Consider the following 20972-nt stretch of genomic DNA (forward strand, 5'->3'; position numbering starts at 1 on the left):
TGGAAGGATAACATTAATGAGCTTCTCTCTACCAGGGAACTTCTTCTGTGAGGCAGAATCCCAGCAAGAGTCTCCTTGAAGTAGCCTGCCTGTACTGTCCCCAACCTGGCCTGGTGCTCAGAAAGGACAACTGAGCCCCAAGTCATGCAACTCAAATTCACTATGCATTCTTCCCGAAGGCCTGGGGCGCAGTGTTTGGATTCAGAAATCGGTAGTGTGAGAGAGCAACTCACATAGTTTGCATGCAGCACAGTGAAGAACTCAGGATTGGTGATGAACTTCACAGCTGGAGACTGCAGCAACAAGGTGATTTTTTGAGAATTCACAGGAGAAAGGGAACCTTCCCTTCTAATCTCTGGACAAAACAAAGGTAGCAAAATCTTATTAACATAACGGCAAGCACAGTCTGTTATTTAACCTTTAATGAATGGCTGCAAAAGTGACAGTATAAGAAAAGTCACCATCCTGCCCAATGCACCTACCTTCTTTGTGTTTCCAAGACAAGCCTGCTGGCAAACTGGTAGATGTTCCCCTTATGGTCAGTGGTGCAGTGCTTACAGTAGCAGGGCAGGAGCTGGATGCTTTTCTGTACTGTATGTTATAAAACTCTGTGTCATATCTACTGCTCTCTCTAAGTATCAATGTGACCACAACAGTTTTTACCAGCTGATGGTTTGGTTCAATACTGTCACCTAGGTCCTGATTGATTCCCCCAACTGCTGATTTTAGAGAGACCTCATTGCCCAATCCAGCCTGAGGGGTTCACCAGCAGAAAGCATTTGGTAGCAAGACTGGGTTAAGGAAGCTCCATGCTCAGCCACTCACAACCATGCTAGTGTGCAAAGCATTGCCCTTTACATGTAATTGCATTATTTTTGGCAAGTCCATGGTTTTGGGGACTTGTATGGAAAAGAAAACAAAAACAGACACAACGGGACTATTTTTAATCTGTATCCACTCACGAAGCACAGAAGCAGAACTGAGCATTTCAGAATGTAAACTCTGTAGAGGTGGGAACTCCCTGACCTTCTACAGCCACCAGAAAAGTGCTTCCGACCATGGAATTATGGTTTGAGTGTGCAGTTCTGGTGCTTTCAAATACAGGCCAACTTTTATTTGCAGTCCAACAAAATTGGATGCAGACATCATCAACAGAATAAATACAGATTCGGTTTTTTTCTTATCAATTATCACTTTGTTTTTCTTCCTGTGAGACACATCATATTATTCTATCCAATTAAAACTGCAGACTGGACCAATTGCTGGAGGTAAATTGATTTATACTGACTTAGAATATGGAGTAATGTGCCTAAATTGTATTCCTTCTGACATTTTTCATGTAAATTAAAAGGCAAATAGCAAATGTATCATACTGCAGCTTTCTCTTATTCTGGTGTGGTTCACATCACCTTTGATCTTTTAATTCTTGGCATTTTATACAATATTGACTTTTTCTCCTAAAAGCAAAGCAATTATCTATAGCAGAAGCCATTTACTAATCACTTAAGATGACATACATTATACTAATTAGCTCTTCGGGGTTAAAACAAAAAAGTGAATGTTACATAATAAACTGGCCTAAATACTTACTGTTAGCAATTCTTATTAAGTTACTATTTCATTACATAGACTATGATAGTAAATGATTACAAATATTACAAGTCATGACTACATTACTTATAATTTAAATACTAATATTACAATGTGTACCTCATGCCCATTTCAGCTGCTAACAGAGAGGACTGGGTCCTCCCTATAACATTCAGTGTCAATAAAAGGCTCCCATTAATTGCAATACAAAGGACTGAAAAGAAGCTTTGAATACCAAACATTAAACATTCTTGGTTAAAATTGATTTTCAAACTAAAACCACTTAATGCATCAGGAAAACAGACAAAACTGAGTATTTTTCTAAGCTTATTAAAAAAACCAAAGGTTAGTTCACTATTTCTCTGTATAATTCTTCCTATTCAACATGGAACATTAAGAAAATTCCAGCAGACATTGTGTTGTTTTCCCCTTTGCCAACATTATTTCAGAGGAATGACAAAAAGATGGCCAGAAGTCAGATTTACTTCCAGTAGACAACACAGAACACAAAATTAGGTGGAGGTGAGAATGACCCAAAGGAAGAGAAATGGCCATTTGTTTTGGCGGTGCAAGTTCTCAAACAAAGCAGATGATTGTTATTTTTGCATATCCACAAGTTGCATAGTGGGCACTAGCTTGATTGCTGGTGTTTTTTACCTGAAACAAACACTTAGGCTATGGTTTCACAAATATTTTCAGAAAATACGACTACCACCAAAAATAGCAGAACAGCTCCCTGCCCATCCCATCCTGCCCTGGATACACATAGTCCTCTTCTCTTTTGTAGTGACACTCATTCCTGTCTGGTTATCTAATGAGCCGGATGAAAGCAACAATCTGGCTGTAAACAACATTAAGTACAAGAAACAAGGTTATTTTTCAGACAGATTAGTTCTCTGCTCTGGTATGGGGTGCTGTCACATGAGTTACTGATGAGCAAAAAGACAGCTGTGCCTCTGTCGGTGGCAGCCCACACTTAGATCAGCTCATAGCTATCACAAAACCACAGCTTTAAAAACACAAGTATTTCATACTCCATACCAGGGCTACTGCAGGTGTGACCACACAGGCAAATGTGGCAGCACAGAAGCCATGCCCAGAGAGAATGAACTGCAGTGCTCCAAGATCAAAATCACACTGCAGTAAAAATAAGACAGAGTCATTTTTTGCAACTACTAAGCTGAATAAAAACCAGATGTGTTTCCATTTTAATTTCAAATAGACCTTTACTAAAGTAAAAATGCTTTGCCTGCCTTAGTAGTTGTTAAAAAAGAACTGAGGCCCTTCGTATCTAGCTTTGTACCTGTAGCTTCAAGTCTAAACCTCTTTTAATTAGCTTTTGCACCCTGTTATAATAAAGTTCCAGTCCCCCATGGAAATGCAGATTTTCCCAGAACCGAATGCCACCAGTGAGTGGCATTCAACATGCCACTCTGTAGCATTTTTTCTCATACCTGAGCTTGGCTGGGAAGGCTCTGCCTCAGAGTCACTTCCTCCTCCGGTGGGAACTCTCTCCACTCTGTTGTTTACTACAGCATCATCTTCAGTCCGCTCTGTTGCAATAGTTCGCTGGATATTTTGGTATCTACATACATTCAGAGAAAGGAACAACATGTTTTAGCTAACAGAAGAGCTTTCTGGTGCTTTCTACCTTAACAGTCATCACTGGTTGTGAATGATTCCAATACTGCTATCTTCAGCATACAACAGAGTAAGAGCATGTGTGATTTCAGCCGATGCAGCTACTCACACTTGGCCCAACCATTACTCTGCAAATACGGCATTTTGTACTGACTAACAAGTAGCTACAGAAGGTGCAAAGCAAGAAAGAGTCAAAGGTATTTAGGCTACAGTTTGCTGCAAGGCTTCCCTTTAAAACATCTAGATGTCTGGAATCTAAAACTACTGGTGGATCATAGTTCCCTCTCTTGTTTAGTCTTATGGAAGCATAACCAATGAAGTAAGGACCAATCCTGTGATGCACTGAGTACCTTTCAGTCTTTCTTATTACAATATTGGATGCACATCCTCAACCCTAGAAAGGTAAAGGCTATTAAAAGTGTTCACAAAATATTTATTAGGATACTGCATGGCCAGCAGTTGGGAACACTTGAATTTTAGTAAGCAATATGGAGTGTAAACTAGTAGGTAGTGTGACCTCAAAGAGCTACAATCTAACTGATATGACAGCCACAGAAAAGTAGAATAGGATGTAACATATGAGCTGAGTGAAGAGCAAGTGGATGAGGATGCAAGTGTTACTTCCATTTTTGGAAATCAGTGGGATTGGGCATTTAGCTTGGGTGGCTGTAGAACAAGGAAGAGGAAACAATATCGAGATAAGCAAACAACAGTGAGGAGGACGACAGAAGAAAATTCTGAATAAAAACCTGTGAATGCCTTAAAAAACCGACAATGTCAATTCCATACTAATCATGAAACTAATAGCCACATTAGTTAATGTCAATGGGACTGATCATGGTCTTAGGGATGAGCCCAATCCCAAATACTTTACCAGATCAGGAACAAAGTATATACCTGGCTGTGGGAATAACCTGGAGTGTTTTGAATTTGCACTACACAAAACAAATTCTAGTTAACTTGTTCACTCACATAGACAGATGTAAGATGAGAGATCAAGATGTCTTTGGTTCTGTTAAAGTTTTAATAGATTTATGCTAACTTTCACAACACTATGTGCGTCCCCCAGTACTCAAAGTCATTTCAAGCTACATTTAGTGTATATTTTGACAACTCAATAGACGGCATCTTTAGAAGTTTTTTTAAAAAACTGGGCATTCTATATTTAAGTAAACATCCATCTTTAAAAGGAAATTCTGACAGAAGGTTTCACAACAGCATGAATTTACTGCAGTTTTAAACCCTCTGGTTTAGACCCACATTTTACATTTTTATTCACTTGATTGTAGGCAATTGAATGAACTTTCCATTCTAGTACTGAAGGAGTTTTACAACACCCATATGCAACAGAAAGGGGAAAAAAAAAAAGTTGTTCATATAATCAAGGGGGATATAAGCACACATGTAAAAAACCCTTGTTGCTTCAATTTAATTAGATGGTAGAAAATCCCTGTTGGCAACCCTTAAAGAGTAACACTAGCTGTATGCCAACAAAAAGCTACACTTTTCTTTTGGGTCTCAATACTATAAAATCATCTTATATAAATACCAGAAAATGCCAAAGTAATTGGAGAAAACATTGAAAGTGCAAAAGTTATGGGAATACCTCTGGAAATTTCAGTCTCCTTTCAAAGTCATTTGTCAAAGAAATGGAGGTTTAGAAATACCACACTGTGGCTGTCTTAACCATTATGGTTATAATTTCTTATGTTACTTATTACCTTTTAAATTAGTGCGAAGACAAGTCTAGATATACATATGCTGCAAAGCGTCTTTCCAACACAGCCTGAACAACAAGGGCTGTTATCTGCTTAGCTAACAAGCAAGCAAGTCAGGTAGTGCTGTAGAAAATCAGCAAGAGTCTTTAAAATAAGTATGGAAGTCTCTCTGGAGTTTGCTCAACACCTGGATTCCAGTTTTGCATGCCCTATGTCTTCAAGTGGCTAGTACAGCTAATGGGAAGCTTGGAAGGAAAGCAGGACTAGGCTCAATCACAGCTATGGGTTTTTTTTCCAAGCTGAATTTCCAAAGCTTTGTGGTTTTGGCTGGGCTGGAAATACCAAGCTTCCTTGTAATATTTTGGTCTTTCCATTCCCTTCCACAAATGAAACCAGGAAACCAAAAAGAAAGTAGATCAGTTTAAAAAGAAAAGTCGCCAAGTTTTTTCAAACTGCTAAGTGATTTTGAGTCCAGATTTTTGTTTGAGGTCAGAGCAAAAGTTCAGGCTGCTGCTAATTCTATCAGCAAGGTCTACGTTTGCTATTGCCTCATTGAAAATGATTCTCAGGTGTGTGTGCTGAAGAACATGTCAAATAATGAAGTTTGAAATACAATAGTATTTCTAAAATGGGTGCTTAAAACAAAGCCCAATTCTTGTGGTGCTGATGATAACCATTTATGAAAAGTGGTTTTCCTCACAATCCTGAAATCTGGTGACATGAAATACTGGAAATCAGCTTTAGGACAATGACAGTTCTAAAAATTATAACAGCCAGGTTGAAAATACAGAAATTACTTGCCACTGGACAAACACTCATAGATTCAATATGAATCTCTTCTACTAGAATCTTAGGAAATGTTCCCAAACTTGGGAATAATAGGAGACCTCTATATTAAACTTTTCAAATCAATAGACATCTTTGGCAGAGAGCAGAGAATCATCAGCTTTTTTTCCTCTGTCCCAAGAAGCCATGACAGCACATGTTTAATAGGGTGCAAAGTACTTAGTCTCCAATGGGACTTGGGTAGGGAGAGATACGCCACTGCTGAAAACCCTCTATACTTCTCACTTTGTAATTGGATTATGTGAACACTAAAACCAGAGAGATTCAAAGAATTTCAGTCCTATGAACTGTCAGTTCCCAACCCAAACCAGTGATAATCAAGTCATAACCAAGAAAGCCAGGCAGCCTACATGAAAACATGGAATAGTAAAGTTTGAAGCAAGGAGGTCACAAAGACAATGCCTACCCTTCAGTTTCTTCTGAGATAGCTGTTTTAATGATCAGCCTGTGTTAACTAACTGAATTCCTACACAGACTCTCACAAGCATTCATTCCTCTCCTGGTTGTGCTGCACTTACATGAGTTCTACCTCAAAAAAAAAAAAAAAAAAAAAAAAGTTGATATATATCCACAACAGAGCTTTTTACTTCCTGTGGCAAATAACTTGCTTATGTGGCAGCCAAATAGCCTGAGCTTTGACATGGCCCCAAACCCTCTTAAAGACAAATGCTAAATGGCATGGTACCTTGACACATTCTGAGGAAACCTGTAATAAAAAAAAATACTGAGCTGGTTCTTTCACCTCTGCAAGACATAAAACATGAAATGCCATCCAAAATAATTAATTTGGTTGAAAAAAAGGAGAAAATTCTTCGAGTGTGTTGATGGTGTCAACTTATGTTGCAAAACAACTGCTTTAAGAAAGCTTGTTTGCTCTCCACCAGTTACATTAACTTTCTAGACGTTGCCATTACAGGCCCAGTTCTCTTTACACACAGTAACTCCCAAACTATTCTGCACTCTGAAAAGAGCCCTTTGAAACTCTGCATCACTCTCTCAGTTGCAGATCTTTCTCTAGCACAGAAAAAAAAGACCAAAAAACTTTTGTGGCATTTTGCATGCTATGATTAGAATATAATTTCAGTTTTGTTTGTCTTTTTCTAGAAACCATACAGTTAGCAGGGAATAAAAAAAAAACAACCCACCTTTTTGAAAGTAAAAAGGGAGGATTTTTGACCAACTGTCTATTTTTTCTCTTTCCTCTTAAATTCAGTCCGAAAAGCAAGAATAAGAAGGAAATGATACACAAATCTGTGTGTGAACTAGTCAAACAAAGGGAAAATGTGCACCATGTTAAGAGATATCTCAGCCAGCTCAGAATGAACTGACAGATTTACAGGGCCCAATGCAACACTAAGCAGATCTGTTTATGTCTAGAAAAGTGTACAGTCCTATTAGAGCAGTGCTCTGCCCTGGAAAAAGAGATAGACCTTTCAACAGGCCTAATTAGCTTGAGTAGAAATGCCACACTGATATGGCAACACTATTTCACTAACAGTCATCCCAGAAACCACTGCAGCATAGCACTAGATGCTGACCCGTTGATACCACTCCTACAGCTAAACAGCAAAAGCGACTCCATCTTTTCGAAGAATACTCCCTTCTCTTCTGGGAGTAATTTCAAAGAAGTTTTCCAAAAGCCTCTTGCCATCTGAAACATTTTGCAATATCTTTCACTCAATAGGCTTCTCATGTGGGCAAGTTTGGGTACCACACACCCACAGCGGCACACCAGCAGGCTGAAAGACATCAGCAGCAGGGACAGGAACTTGCACATTGGACTTGGACAAGGAGGAAAGATAAATCCTTAGGGAGCCAATGCAATGCACTGGGGAAGGAAGGAAGCCACTGGGGCAGTGTGGAAAAAAAGGGAGCACAGATCTCAAGGGAATATAGGTGCAGGTGCTCACCGCCGGTTCAGCTGCTCCATTTGCTGGATGGAGCCAGACCTGTGGATCCCATCTGGTGTTGCTGCAGCTGTGGGGCGCTGCCACGTAGTGGTTCGGTTGACATGATCTACGTAGAATACCCTTCCATGGCTGTCTATCCGAGCTTCCCAATCTAGGGTTGGAAAAAAAGGAAGGAGTGATGCTGTCAGTGTGATGCCTTCCAGAAAACCTAAATGCGGGAGACAGATACACACACGCATACACATACACAGACAGGGTATATACACACAAGAGATACTATATATATATAGTCTACATGCGTGCAATATTATGTGTATATTTCAAAGTACATATTCAAATGTGTATATATACTATGTGCTTGTCTATATATATGTATATGCAGTATATGCATATACATAAACTTTTCACACACAGCACATAGGTAGCCTATGGAATTCACTACCATAGACTATGAAAAACAAGTGACATAGTGGCTACATTTTTTAAAAGGCTGGATAATTTTATAGTTAGTAATACTAATTGGCTGGATTCATTGCAGGTTGGGGTTAGACAAATAGAACCGACCCTTAGTAGAAAAGGTTTAAATCTGAAATAATATAGCAAATCCCTTGTTTTCTTTTTTGTTTTGTTTCAGAACAAGCATGCTTCTTTTCTCTCTTTTTTATAAAGTGTCTTCGAAGGATACCACACAGCAATTAAAAGCTCCCCTAAAAACTGATCACAGCCTGGTTGGACATAACCTTAGAAACCTCTGTAAACAGATGAGTATCATACATCTATTGCTCTGATGAATGCCAACTACATTGGAAGTTTGCAGCATAGCATTGAGCCTTCCATCATTACTGTTTCCTACCAATGTTTTAGTTGTCCCATGATTGAAAACTAAAAGTTATTTGGTATATGATGGCTTATGGAAAATGGTAATGTTGATAAAGGAAGTGTTTGGAACAGGAGATATTCAGAAGTGAATTAGCTAGCAAAGCCACATATCAAATTGGTTGGAATGTATGGAGCAGTAATATAAATCAGACTTGCTAGCTTCATATTTCTACATGATCCATGAGCTGATGACATATCTATGTAAATATATGCACATACTTTCTACACATGTTTATATACAAACCTCACTCACATTCACACACAAATCCACATATGGTGATTACCTTTGAGGGCAAACACTTCTATTCCCATACTCTTACTATGACACCCTCCTCCCTGATGAGTCCATTCCTTCTTCTATGGTTTTCTATGATCAAATTCAGGATCAGCTAGATTTCATACTTTGTGTATTTTATCTCCTGCTCTCTAAGAGTAGGACTGAAGTTGTACTTCTTCCTGCTGTGTCTGGGAACTTCATGACCAGTTCCCATCCCCTGTATGCTAGCCCTGACTGAACTCTGTTCCCATACCTGGGCTGGTCCCAGGCAAGTGTAGGCTGTCTTAAGTCTGTGGCTGGCTGCCCCTGACACATTAATCCCACAAACCTTAAAAGATGGGCACTGGGAGTCTGTGGAGGAATTTTCTCTAAGACTCCAAAACAACAAGAGCCATATGCACATGCATTATTTCTTTCAAAGCTGACTGTAAGTACCTCCGTCCTTATAGACGCAAAACATATAGTCACACCACAGGTACACACACAGTGTCTCTTACTGTGAACATCACTATATAATTTTAAGGAGAGGACTCTCTCTTCCTCCCACCAGGTAAAGTTTTCCAAGGATGTTGTAGCTGTTTCAAGAACAAGATCACAGCTTTGTGAAAACAATGGCTAAAACATGAGACAGTGAAAAACAGCATGTCAAGTACAACAGATGCACATTGAAGGAAATCAGACTGACACATAAGTCAGGCCGAAGGCCAGAGCCTTGCTGAGCACACTGTCGCTGGTGGCAGGTGTACCACCGCAGGTGGGGAATGGTCCTTCTTGGAGCTATGCGTTATCCTCAAAGAAATAATCTTGGTCAGATCAAAGGTGACATGATGTACCTTAACATCACAAAGAAGTTTGTTTTCTTGCTGTTGTCTGGCAAAGGACAAATCCTAGCCTTCACCCCATACTATTGTAGTATACATCTAACAAGTTGAGAACAATAGAGATCAATGGAAAATTAGAAGCTTGTAGTCAGTGCTGTAGAACCACACTCTAGACAGCCTACAGAAGACACCAGCTGGTCATATTGGTCTGAAGCCTGCTGATGGACACTTAGTAAGAATATTACTACCCACTTACACAGTCAAGCAAGGGCTTCTCATAATCCAGCCCTGTGCACTACCAGCTCTAGAGATTATGTTGCACTGTCTCTCTAATTAAATGGAACCCAGAGTTCCTAAACTAAGTTTCTAGTACTTAGAAATCTAGGAGCAATTAAACTTGTCCAGAGCTTGGAGGTCACAGTGAAAACATCAGGTCAGGATCATGCAGACTGGCTTACAACTTCAGGAAGGCTCTCTCTGTTGGATGTATGAGATATCCAGCAGCAGTATGTACAGACGTGAACTACACCTATCTGTGAGCTTTATTCATTGCTTTATGGATATATACACCTGAAACCATGGGCTGACACTTGTTTGGCATGCTAAAATATTTGGAACTGTGTGTCTCATGGCTTTTGAGAAACCTGTAGCAGCCCTGCTCCTTGCAACAGCATTTCTAATCAGCTCAATAACTCTTCTTTTGGTCACCCAGGATAGCTGTCAGAGGGTAGCAGGTGCACTTTCTGCCTTCCCACAAGACAACCTGTAAGTCACACAAGTCACTGAAGCTGCATATGACACCAGATTTGTGGACAGATGGATGGATACCTGCACAGAGAGACGAACAGGCTGACAGGTGAACTGACAGGCAGAACTCTGCTTCTGAGACGTGCTCAAGTCCCTTCATGCTACTTCAGGGGCACAGGTGATCTTGGAAGTAGCCAGATCTCTTCAGGGTCTTTTACTAGTTTTTCAGGCAAAATAAGTCTGTGACTACAAAAGAGACTAACCTTCATCTAACCTTCACAGTAAGAGCATACTGGAGCACAGGCTGGGGATGGGACAGTACTGGTTCTGTTCTCCAGCAATCCCCTTCCATCAGCTGAGTCATATTTCACAGCAGCTCTGAAACTGCTCTGATTTATACCAGAAGATGCAACTTTTTCTGGCAGGACCATAATCCTAGTGGGGAAAAGTAAATATGCTGTCTTTTCCTTTCCAAGCTCAGCCACACCTTCGGCAAAGAGCAACTCTGAACTGGGCACAGGTATTTTTCTTGGCTTCAGTTCTGTAGGGTTTCCAGCAGTACTAGCAAACACATGCATAATAAGGGATGACTATTAATGCTGTCATGAGGCTGTACAAACTTTGCAAATCTTCTGTCAATCTTATATAGGCCTTAACATTCAGACTGGTCATTATGGCATTCCTACATGAATAACAAATCTGTTCTACCTTACTTTCCTAAATAAAACTGTCTGAAATTAAATTTCTTCCCTGAAACCAACTGTTGCGGGGCTATGATGAAACAAAGTTATTCAGAAAACTATTAAAAAGAGAAAGAGGACTGTCTACAAGATTCTCCATGACCAAAGTAAAACCAGTCAATGCTGAATATGCAGCACTGGCAAATTATCTTCAGCTCTACTTAGGGGTGGAACCTAATGCTGCATGTGAGAAGTAAGACAGGTATGATCATATAACTCAGTTTAAAATACAAAGTTTCTTCCTTTCACGTGACTGCACAACTAATTATCTAGGATGAAGAGGTATTAAAGGCACTGAGATAGTGATACTGAATGCTAGAAGAAAAAACTTCTCTAGATTAAGGCTACAGCTTTCATTTTGAAATGAACTTAAAAGTTCATGTAGAGTTGTTGGAAACAGGAATCCTAGGTGATATTATCCAATTCAACTTTTTCCCCGCAAATTAACTTAGTACAGTCTATTCCTATTAAGATTGATACATTTAAGCCCACAGTGTCAGCCTTTATTGTAAAAATGATGTTATATGAAAATGCTAAAATAAAATCCTACAAAGGGATATCACTTCTGTACTGTATCATCACACATTGCATTTCATGTCCTTAAACCATGTTGTGAAAGCACTTGTGAAAAACAGTGGCAGAAATACTTGCCTTTCGAGGACAATTATAAGAAAGAGGAAAAATGTATTAAATTGATGATGGAAGAATATGGAACAGATTCACAGTATGTTTTGTTTACCTGAGCTGGTGTTGGTGTCCTATCATTAAGTCATCTAATGGGGAATGTGCTGTATTCACAAAGTGTTGAGGTAAGAGTAGTAGTAGGAAAAATATTTGCCTGTTACAGAGGTAACCATTCCCATTTCATCATTCACTGGCAAGCCACAGTGGGACTCTAATAAGACTTCACTGGGCTAAAGGCATTTGAATCATTCATGCTACTGTGCAGCTGATGCCAGCTTCGGGGTTATTTTCAGCTTAGGGAATACTGACAGCATGGTTGGTAAATGATAAATTATTTGCCAAGGGCACCATAGGCCAAATAAGCGTGTTCCCTCCTCGGGCTTTGAAAAAAATTGCGTGCTTTGTTTATATGCCTGGTTGTTTTTCTGAGGCACTGCACATTTTACGGTGTTAAATCATGTGCTGAAGTTGAAAGGTGATCAGCAGCACGTTGCAGGGCATAGAGCGCACTCTGCTGGGCACTTAACGCCAATGCAAAAAGCGGGGTAATCCTCCAGGAATACGCAAGGGAAAGGTTACGGAGACAAGTGAAAAAATCTCCAGCAGTTAATTCGGTGGAAAAAATCCCATATTATCAGCCTGCTAATCGATCAGACTACTTAAGACCCCCTCATTTTTATCCATCACAACTGCAGACACCATTACAGTCCATAATGAACATAAAATTCACTGATAATGAAATCCAAAGATGGTACAATAAACTGCATTTTCCTAGCTTCTGCTGGTTTTGCTCAGATTTGGACCTGCCTGTCCCAGGAGCATCCTGACTGTGAAAGGGTTCCTGCTGGACCTGCAAGCAGAGCTGATAGACCATAGGGACTGCCATCACAAACCATCTTTGAAGCTGGTTATGGAAAACCTGGAGATAAACGTTCTAGAAAAATCAGAGTACTTTGCTGATATACCACCCAGAAAGCTTTATAGTAAGGCTTCTGGAACACCTGAGAGATACCCACTCATTCCAGTCTAAACACACTGACTGGAAATAGGGAAATATTGCTATTTTAATTTCATGGTAGCTAAGGAAGAAGATGGACCAAGGCAGAGGCAGTTTATGGAGCTTGTCCAAAATAACATGACAGCACTTGAAGTCAGGATCAAATAAGGGAAACAAAAGGGCATATTGCTTGGGTTCTGGAGAAGGTATGTACAGAACAGATGGGGTTATTTAGAAAGACATACTGACCTCTACACTGTTTGAGTTAACAGGAAAAGCTGAAAAATGCAATAAATTAAAAAACTAAAGCTTACTTGGTGGAAGAGGCTCATCGATAGTTGGGTAGTGATGATGGTCAGGCCTCAGAGAAGGAAGCTGGCTGACTGGCTGAGAATTATGGAGTAAAGGACAATCACCTATGGACAAGATATTCAAGACATTGACAGTCATTCACTGTTTTCACAATGTGGTTCAAAAAATGTGCTACTGTAAAACAAGTGATTATTTTTTAAAATAGGTTAGCCTGGTGTACTAGCAGCTCTGGTTATTCCTATTTTCAGGCACTATGTTAATAACAACTCGTATGCCAAAGAATTATTGAAATAATGCAGTCAAGGCTCTGATCTCAGGTTTGAGTCAATATTAAACTATTACGGGCCAGATTCTGGACTCATAGACACACAAGTGTAAGCGAGAGAAGAATCAGGCTTGATCTCTGAGAAATACTGTGCATGTACAACCAAACTCAAGCTTCTGCAGAAATTGGCAGGAACATGCAAAATCCTGGTTCCAACTTTCAATTCATCCCATCAGTGAAATACAAGGCTAAAAGCTGCCTTGGATCTTTGCTCTTCCAGAAGATCAATGGCTGTGTAAGTGGACTGGAACGGCAGGATTTTGCAGTCCCTGCAAAGCAGAAGATCATCCCCTTCTATAGGTATTTTTCAAAATTCAAAGAGTCCATTTTGGGTGGAAGGAGGAACAATGAGAGAAGGACCAGAAACAGGTAGGAAACAGGTGGTAGAAGAGGAGGATAAAAGATAGCGAGACATAGTCAGGATCCGAGATAAAGAAGGAAGACCTGAGATACAGAAGAGGCAAAGAAGAAGAGAGAGACACACAGCAGACAGTGCAGAGGAAGTTTTTAAACACTAACATTGTATATATGTCTGTATATCCAAATATGAAACAAATGAAACCTAAGCAAATGTCCAAAGTCATGTTCTGTTGAAAGGAACAAGTAGCTTAAGATCTAGTCAATGTTTATAGAATCCCTTAAGAAACTAAGTTGTTATAGTAGGGATGAAATAGCATTCCTTATCTTAGACTTAACTGTGAGAGTAAGGAACCTGCATGTCAAAACTTCACAGGTTCCAGAATTAAGATTCCTTCTTGATCTGTCATTAAAACCTTAGAAGCCGGGACTATTTATCCTACTAATGGACACATTTTCATACTGTGTGGTAACAATTTTTCACTATAACCTCCAGCTCCAGGTGGGCCTGTTGATACAGATACAATCTGAATTGCATAAATATCACATTTACATGCATCAGAAAGATGCAGCTTAGGGAAAAAATATAGTCAGCATTTCCAACATCACCAGAAAATTACACAAAGATACTTCAAAATTAAAAACCAGACCATTCAGCTAAGCCAAACTCAGAGTATGCTGGCTGGTTTAGCTGTCCTTAATGCCAGAATCTTAACAGACTAAGAATGAACATTTTGTAAAAAACCCAAACATGTAACTATCAAATGTAAAAAAAACATTTACCAAAAAATATGGTTTTTCTTTAAACAACCAACAGCTAGAAGGCAGAAGCCAATTTTGTATAAAACTGTAAAAAAATCTCACACCATCCAGAAGTGAGAAAAATCGCTTAGACAAAAATACTCCCTCTTCTAGGTGCTCTGATGATACCGTATGGCCTGTTAAATGCCTTCATTAAACCACTTGTGTATAGGCGTATCTCACAGTTGCATCTGCTGTGTGTTTTGGACAGACAGCAGAGTTATGTAAGTTATTACTCAGTGCTCAAACTCCATTCCTCATAGCCTTAAAACAGTGCTGTTACTACAGGTGTTGTAGTACCAACTACCAGATCATCCATCTTTTTTTCTTTACTTACCTCACCATAATTGACTCCCCTAGTCAAGATAGTTACGCCAAGCCAGCGGAAGCATGGTAGTATCAGTCACCTGGAGTGGATGGAGGTGACCACATCTACTGTATTTGTAACAGCTGCCAAGTCACGAAGCAATGTGCATATTTACTGAAGCACCCCCAGTGATATCAAGAGTGCTAAGAGCCGGGCTGCCCTTCAGACATATTCTCTCTCAGCTAAAGCAAAGCTGCAGTGAGCACTGCAGTGCCCTTTATACAGGCTCAAGGGGCACAATCTTGGAGCTGTACTGAATCCATATGCAGAAGACACCCTCTCTCCCCACACCCCCTCTCAAAAGTACACACAGTCCAAAATAACCATCAAACCTGTAAGCATGGTCTCACACACATGCTCATGCCCCTTTAGTTATACTTGCACGTAAATGCTGTCTGCATACAAAGACTGTTGCTTGCAAGGAAGGAAACTGTGGGTTTCTACACCTCTGTATACTTCTGAGAATTTAATTCTTTGGGCTAGATTTGGCTCTGCAGAGCGAATAATTGCCTAGGCCCAGCTGTCTGAAAATTCTTTACACAACCCAGCGTGTAAAGCCATCCTTACACCTTCCTCTCTGCCGGCGCAGGGTCTGTGGCAGTGGGAAGGTGGGGGTAAATAAATTGGGAATAGAGAAGGAAAATGTAGAAGGATGCTTTGGTTGGGGTTTCCCAGTGATTCCCAAATATGTTATCTTTTTGGTGCCATTTTAATTTGGTGTCACTTATAGTAGGAGACAGATGACTCAGGCTTTGGGAATGCAGAGACTACCTCTTGACCTTGCTGCATACTCCTTTGCTGCTAAGGCCTTTACTTCTTTAGCTGGAGAAGAATGATATGCTAGCTGAAGAAAAGGTGAGTGATCAAACCCACGCTTCATGTAACTCTATATGACATAAAATGAGTTACCAAAGGGAGGAATTTAATGTAACTGTTTGGAGGGACTGGGAAAAACAGAACCTAAATTAAAAAGAGAAAAAAGTGACTTTTTAAAGTATGTTTTATCTCTGGAGAAGGATAAGGAGATGAAAATTTTGTTCAATATACTTCAATTATCAAAGCATCTAAGAAAAAAAAAAACTCTTTTGAGTTGTCCTATGGTCTGTGAAATCCAAGGTAGATTTGTTTGATACTTGGGGAATTGGAACAAACAGGGCTAGAAAACTGGGTTTGTAAGAGACAAATATTTGCATTTCTCCATGGTTATAACTGTGCATGCCTACCAATCACATACACACACTGGTAGAGATCTTTAGCTGGTGTAAATCGGTGTATCTGCCCCTTAACAAGCACAAGCTGGTCCTCTCACTGACTATCAGAGACATGGCAGCACATCAGATATGTGAAATGGAACAATCCCAGGAGATAAGGAATGAGTTGGTGGATGTGATAATGCTGATCTGCCACATAACTACAGTAGCTAATCTTGATTTTATAATGATGCACCTATATTTACAGGAATCCATATATACAGATCCCCATCTGATTTATTTGGTTTTGCTGGGATTTTTAAGGACTGGCTCAATTATCCAACCCTCCCTGATATCTGGCCCAGCTCACAGACCCCAAATTTTTATGAAATAAACCGTGAGCTATCTGAAACCTCAATTATCTGATGCCTTCTGTGACATCCAGATAATCAGGGTTGCTCAGCGCATCGATTCTCAGGATCTAACCTTCTCTTCTGCTGCTTGGACCTGCTATTGGGGTGTCTAGACTCTCTGTGGCTCTTTGTGGATTCCCACCATGAGCTACTAGTTCATCTGGCCACTGGGAGGAGCCATCCACTTGCTCCCTGTCCAGCTCAGGGCTGTGTACTGAATCTGGCACTGACTCAAAAGCACTGTTCTCCTCCTCCTCATCATCCTGTGAGGAAAAGACCGTGCTCTCAGAAATCTTTGCACTGTCGACAGAGGAGAAGCGGGTATGGCTGGAGAAGCGATTGTTACTGTCGTAACAGGAGGTGCTGTAGCAAGAAGTGCTGTAGCAGGAGGTACTGTAGCAGGAGGTGCTGTAGCAAGAGGGGCTGTAGCAAGAGGTGTCGCACGTCTCGCATTCATTGTCGCCATTGGGCCTGGAGCTTGACTCGCTCTCGCTTCCTGTCCTGGGGTGTTCCCCATCCAACAGCCCATCATTTAAGTCAGAGAGTTGCTCATCCAAGGTCCCAGGAGGCACCGTGCTCTGGCTGAAGTTCTCTTCAGCCTCATTTTCCAGAGGAGGATCTGCTGCCACTGTCTCACTCTCACTGACCACCTCCTTCTCCAATGCCTCCTTGACTGTAGACTCCTCCTCGTTCTCCCCACCGTTGCCACCATCTTGCTCTTCTTCCCCATCGCTGCTCATCTGTGCTGAGGGCAGGCTGTGGAGCAGGTTGTGGATCCGTATATAGTGCGTGCGAGGGGTCTCTGGCTCACCGCAAGCTGAAGCTATGACTGTCTCAAGTTCAGACACAGGCAGCGAGCACGGCCTGTTTTTCCTCTTTGCTGTGGTCCTCAGTTGTAGCTTGTTGTCTTCCTCCTCCTGGGCTGAAGCCCTTTCTTCTTCCTGACTCTTCTCTAGGTCCTTGCCAGCATGCACATCTGCACTCACCTCATCAATATCTAACGTTTCTATGCTGGTCAAGACTCCACCATCTCCCTGAGTACCAGAATTGACTTTGTTATTTTCCCTAACTTCAGTCTCAGGAGGAGACATACAAGCCAGCAGAGCCAGCTGCTCCGTGAGGTCCGTAGCACTCAAAGAAGGCAGCACTTCTCCTGGGATGGATTCCAAGGGCTCAGGAACTGGCACCGCATCAACCTCCCCATCTCCTGCTAGCTCTTCATTTAAGCTGTTCTGGTTGACTTCCCCAGGTGGTTTGACAGCCCCTGGGCTATCCACACTGTTCACACTGTATCCATTTAGCTGTTCTGGAGCTGTACTTTCTGAGGTCACTGTGTTGATGCATGGAGGCTCACCGAGGCTTTCCTCTGTGGGGTTGTTCACAGGGCTTTCCTGGAGGTCAGCTGGCTCAGGATCTGCACTAATGGAAACCTCTTCATCATCTGTATGAGACAGGAAAAGAAATTACTTACTCCTTTAACAAGAAGTGTTGACTGAACCAGAAGCTTGGCTGTGGGGGCACAGGCATCCACAGCAATCAGAGAAAATTAAAAGCATAAATTACAGTGTGAAATGAGTGGGCAACTAAGCAACTATCATGAAATGCTGCTTTTTTATTAGGCAGCCCTTGTACAGTGGATTTAACAATCATGGGGCTTACTCATGGTGGTAATCTGTATGCAGCACCCTGCCTCCTTGCAACATAACCTGTAAGTAACACCTTCTTGAAACTCCTCTGAGCCAAACTGGCATTGGAGGAATATCATGGGAATGACAAGGAAATCTTCCCTGAGGTTTTAATGACACTTTTCTTGTCATGCTGAAGCTGACAGGACTCCATGACAGAGAACTTAAAAAACTGTTTTTCACATCCCTGAGAGGCAGAAACCTTCCCCAAAACATCTTCTGATGTGATCCTCATCTGTACAACTTCCCCCATGGATGCCGGATAACCTGGGTTCTTTCATGCCATCCAAATAGTCAAAAGCCAGAAGTCAGGGTTTTCCAGCAAGGGGCAGGTCACAATTTCCAACCACTAATGCGGCTGCTCTTGGCTTGACAAAGTGTACCTGAGAAGGCACTACCATAGAGAGGCAAAAAGTCACTGAGCAATGCTATTGAGATTTTGAAATGGAAACCAAGGTTCAAACTTACACCATCATGACACCGACTTCCTAATAACTACAAAAGAATACGAACCAAAACTAAACCAAAAGGGAGGGAAGGACAGGAACACTGAATTATTTTTTTGTTTTACTTTTTCCATTAAAAATACTCAAAATGAGAAGGTTTCTAATAATCTCTACTATTACATTCTCCATTTTTACTTATGAAGTGCTCAAATGCAGATGACTCTACAAATAACAGCCCATCTAGCAGTTCCCCAGGATAGATGATACAGAAGCAGATGAGACTTTAGTGTTCCACCCTCTTCTCTCCCAGTGATACGGCAGAGTATTTGAAGCAGCAAAGAACAGGGGGATAACAAGACACCGGTAGTTCTAAGCTAAAGGGAAATAGGAAAGAAGTTCTGACTCACGATGTATCCTGTGACAGGGGACTTTATGCATTTTCCTTTGCTCATGACTGTACCTAAAGTCCTAGAGCAGCCAGGAATGAATTCAGATTTCTGAGGAGAAAGAATGCAGAGCAAAACCCCCAAGATCTAGATAAATGATGGGTTAAGCCTGAGAATTACCTGGATGGATGGAAGAAGTTATCTCAAATCGGAACTGCAGCTGGCCACTGACATGATCTGTAGGAAGCCTGCGACCCAGAGTGTAGCTTACAACCCTGTCCCTGAAAGAAAACAAATATTGTCACAATAGACTATAACCTACCCAATGTCTACCGTGCATAGATAAAGCTGCTGTGTCCTACAAAAATACATAATGGTTTTCAAAGGCTATTCAACCCAGCCATGAGGGCATGTTGACTTGCATACGAGAGAACGAATGGCAGAGAAGGAGAGGACAATGTCTTCAATTACAATGGAACAGCTGAGTCAGTGAGTAAGACAGGCTTCTGGGATACACAAGCACGTATGTATATATATAGAGAGAACGGTGGGAATGGAACTTCTGCAGTATGGGTATGAAGATATCGACATGGGAAGCAAACAACTCCCACTTCAGCTATTGTAACAAGACTTCACTTCCCTGCTGATCTGACCATATCTACCCTTCTGTAGAACCTCGCATTTCTTGATGTCCTTCCCTTCATCATCTGCATAAAATTCAGCTTTCCTGTCCTTCTTTCAAAATCCTGTACAGGCCAGTCCCCGCTTACCACCTTCTCTTTTCAAACTGGCTGAATGACTGCTCTTCATCTATTTCCACCCCTCTTACCTCTATGAAGCTGAAATATCAGGAGAACACCTTCCTGACAAGGTTGATCAATGACTCCATTCTGTCCTTGTGCAGGTCCCTCCCTTTGCCACACTTCATCCACCCCTCAGAACAGAATGAAACTACAGAAGAGATTAACTTCCCAGCTGCCCAAAATGAGGCTGAATCAATGTTTGCAAAGCATTTTCTGAGTGTAAAGGCTTCACTAAATAGTAATATTTATACATCTTTTGAAGAAACATAGTTCACTTCCAGTTGGGCCCAATATATTTGCTAGGGTAGTTTCACATGCATCAGAAACTCATGTAAATGAGACAATCTTAAGACTTGTGTATGATCTTTCTGAACTCGTGTGTATACTTCTCATTGACCTTGCCTGGGATTTAAAAGCCATTATGGTATTAAAACTAAGCCAGATCTACTTGCACTGCTCTTGGCAAAGTATATCCTTAGAGAGACAGTGTTTACAATAAGGAAGTGAAATAGGAAGTTATAATCAGAAGATGATGAGAAATCTTCTCATATAAAGGGAAGCCAGTGATATCAGTTATAGGGTTCCACCTTCCCCAAGCTGTTCTTTTCCATCTGGTTTCTAAAAAGCTACCCTATCTTTCCTACTTGAGAAACAGGGAGGTAGCTTAGTCCCTTCTGGTAGATTCAGCTGTCAATATCACAGCCAGTTTCTGAACCAGCTGTTCAAAAACACGTCCAACAAGCTCAGCTTCCTGCTGTTTTGCTGAATTGAGATCCAGTTTTCAAAAATGCCTTCTTGGGAACCGCATTGTCTATGCTCTCCTCAGTAGATGACTCTCTCTCTCCCTGCTCCTCAAGGTCTGAACCTTAAAGTCTAGAGCCAACTTTTTGGCTTTGTCTGCATACTATCCATCTTCCTAAAATTGGTTTGTGTTACTTTGGCAGCATACACTTTCCCAGGACTTTCACGCAAAGGATAAGCAGGGCAGGGCTGGTGAGCTCAAGTGAACTGGTTATTCCTTGGCAGCAGGGTAGGGT

General features: G+C 41.0%; 1 protein-coding gene across 2 annotated transcripts in view; it reads right to left on the reverse strand.

Moving 5' to 3' along the window:
* The window catches only part of HECW1 (HECT, C2 and WW domain containing E3 ubiquitin protein ligase 1), a 177320-nt gene that overhangs the window by 54221 nt on the left and 102127 nt on the right, over positions 1–20972 (reverse strand). Inside the window, exons 7-12 of one of the 2 annotated variants that reach the window (XM_009637623.2) lie at positions 19313–19413; positions 16689–18056; positions 13165–13266; positions 7706–7856; positions 3045–3175; positions 234–355 (exon numbers count right to left, since the gene is read on the reverse strand). In XM_009637623.2, the coding sequence (XP_009635918.1) occupies positions 234–355; positions 3045–3175; positions 7706–7856; positions 13165–13266; positions 16689–18056; positions 19313–19413 (1975 nt within the window). The remainder of the gene's footprint in view (positions 1–233; positions 356–3044; positions 3176–7705; positions 7857–13164; positions 13267–16688; positions 18057–19312; positions 19414–20972) is intronic. The other variant, XM_009637624.2, reaches the window with a different exon arrangement.

Source organism: Egretta garzetta, unplaced genomic scaffold (genome assembly GCF_000687185.1).
Source record: "Egretta garzetta isolate BGI_Z169 unplaced genomic scaffold, ASM68718v1 scaffold244, whole genome shotgun sequence".
NCBI classification, from domain to species: Eukaryota; Metazoa; Chordata; class Aves; order Pelecaniformes; family Ardeidae; genus Egretta; species Egretta garzetta.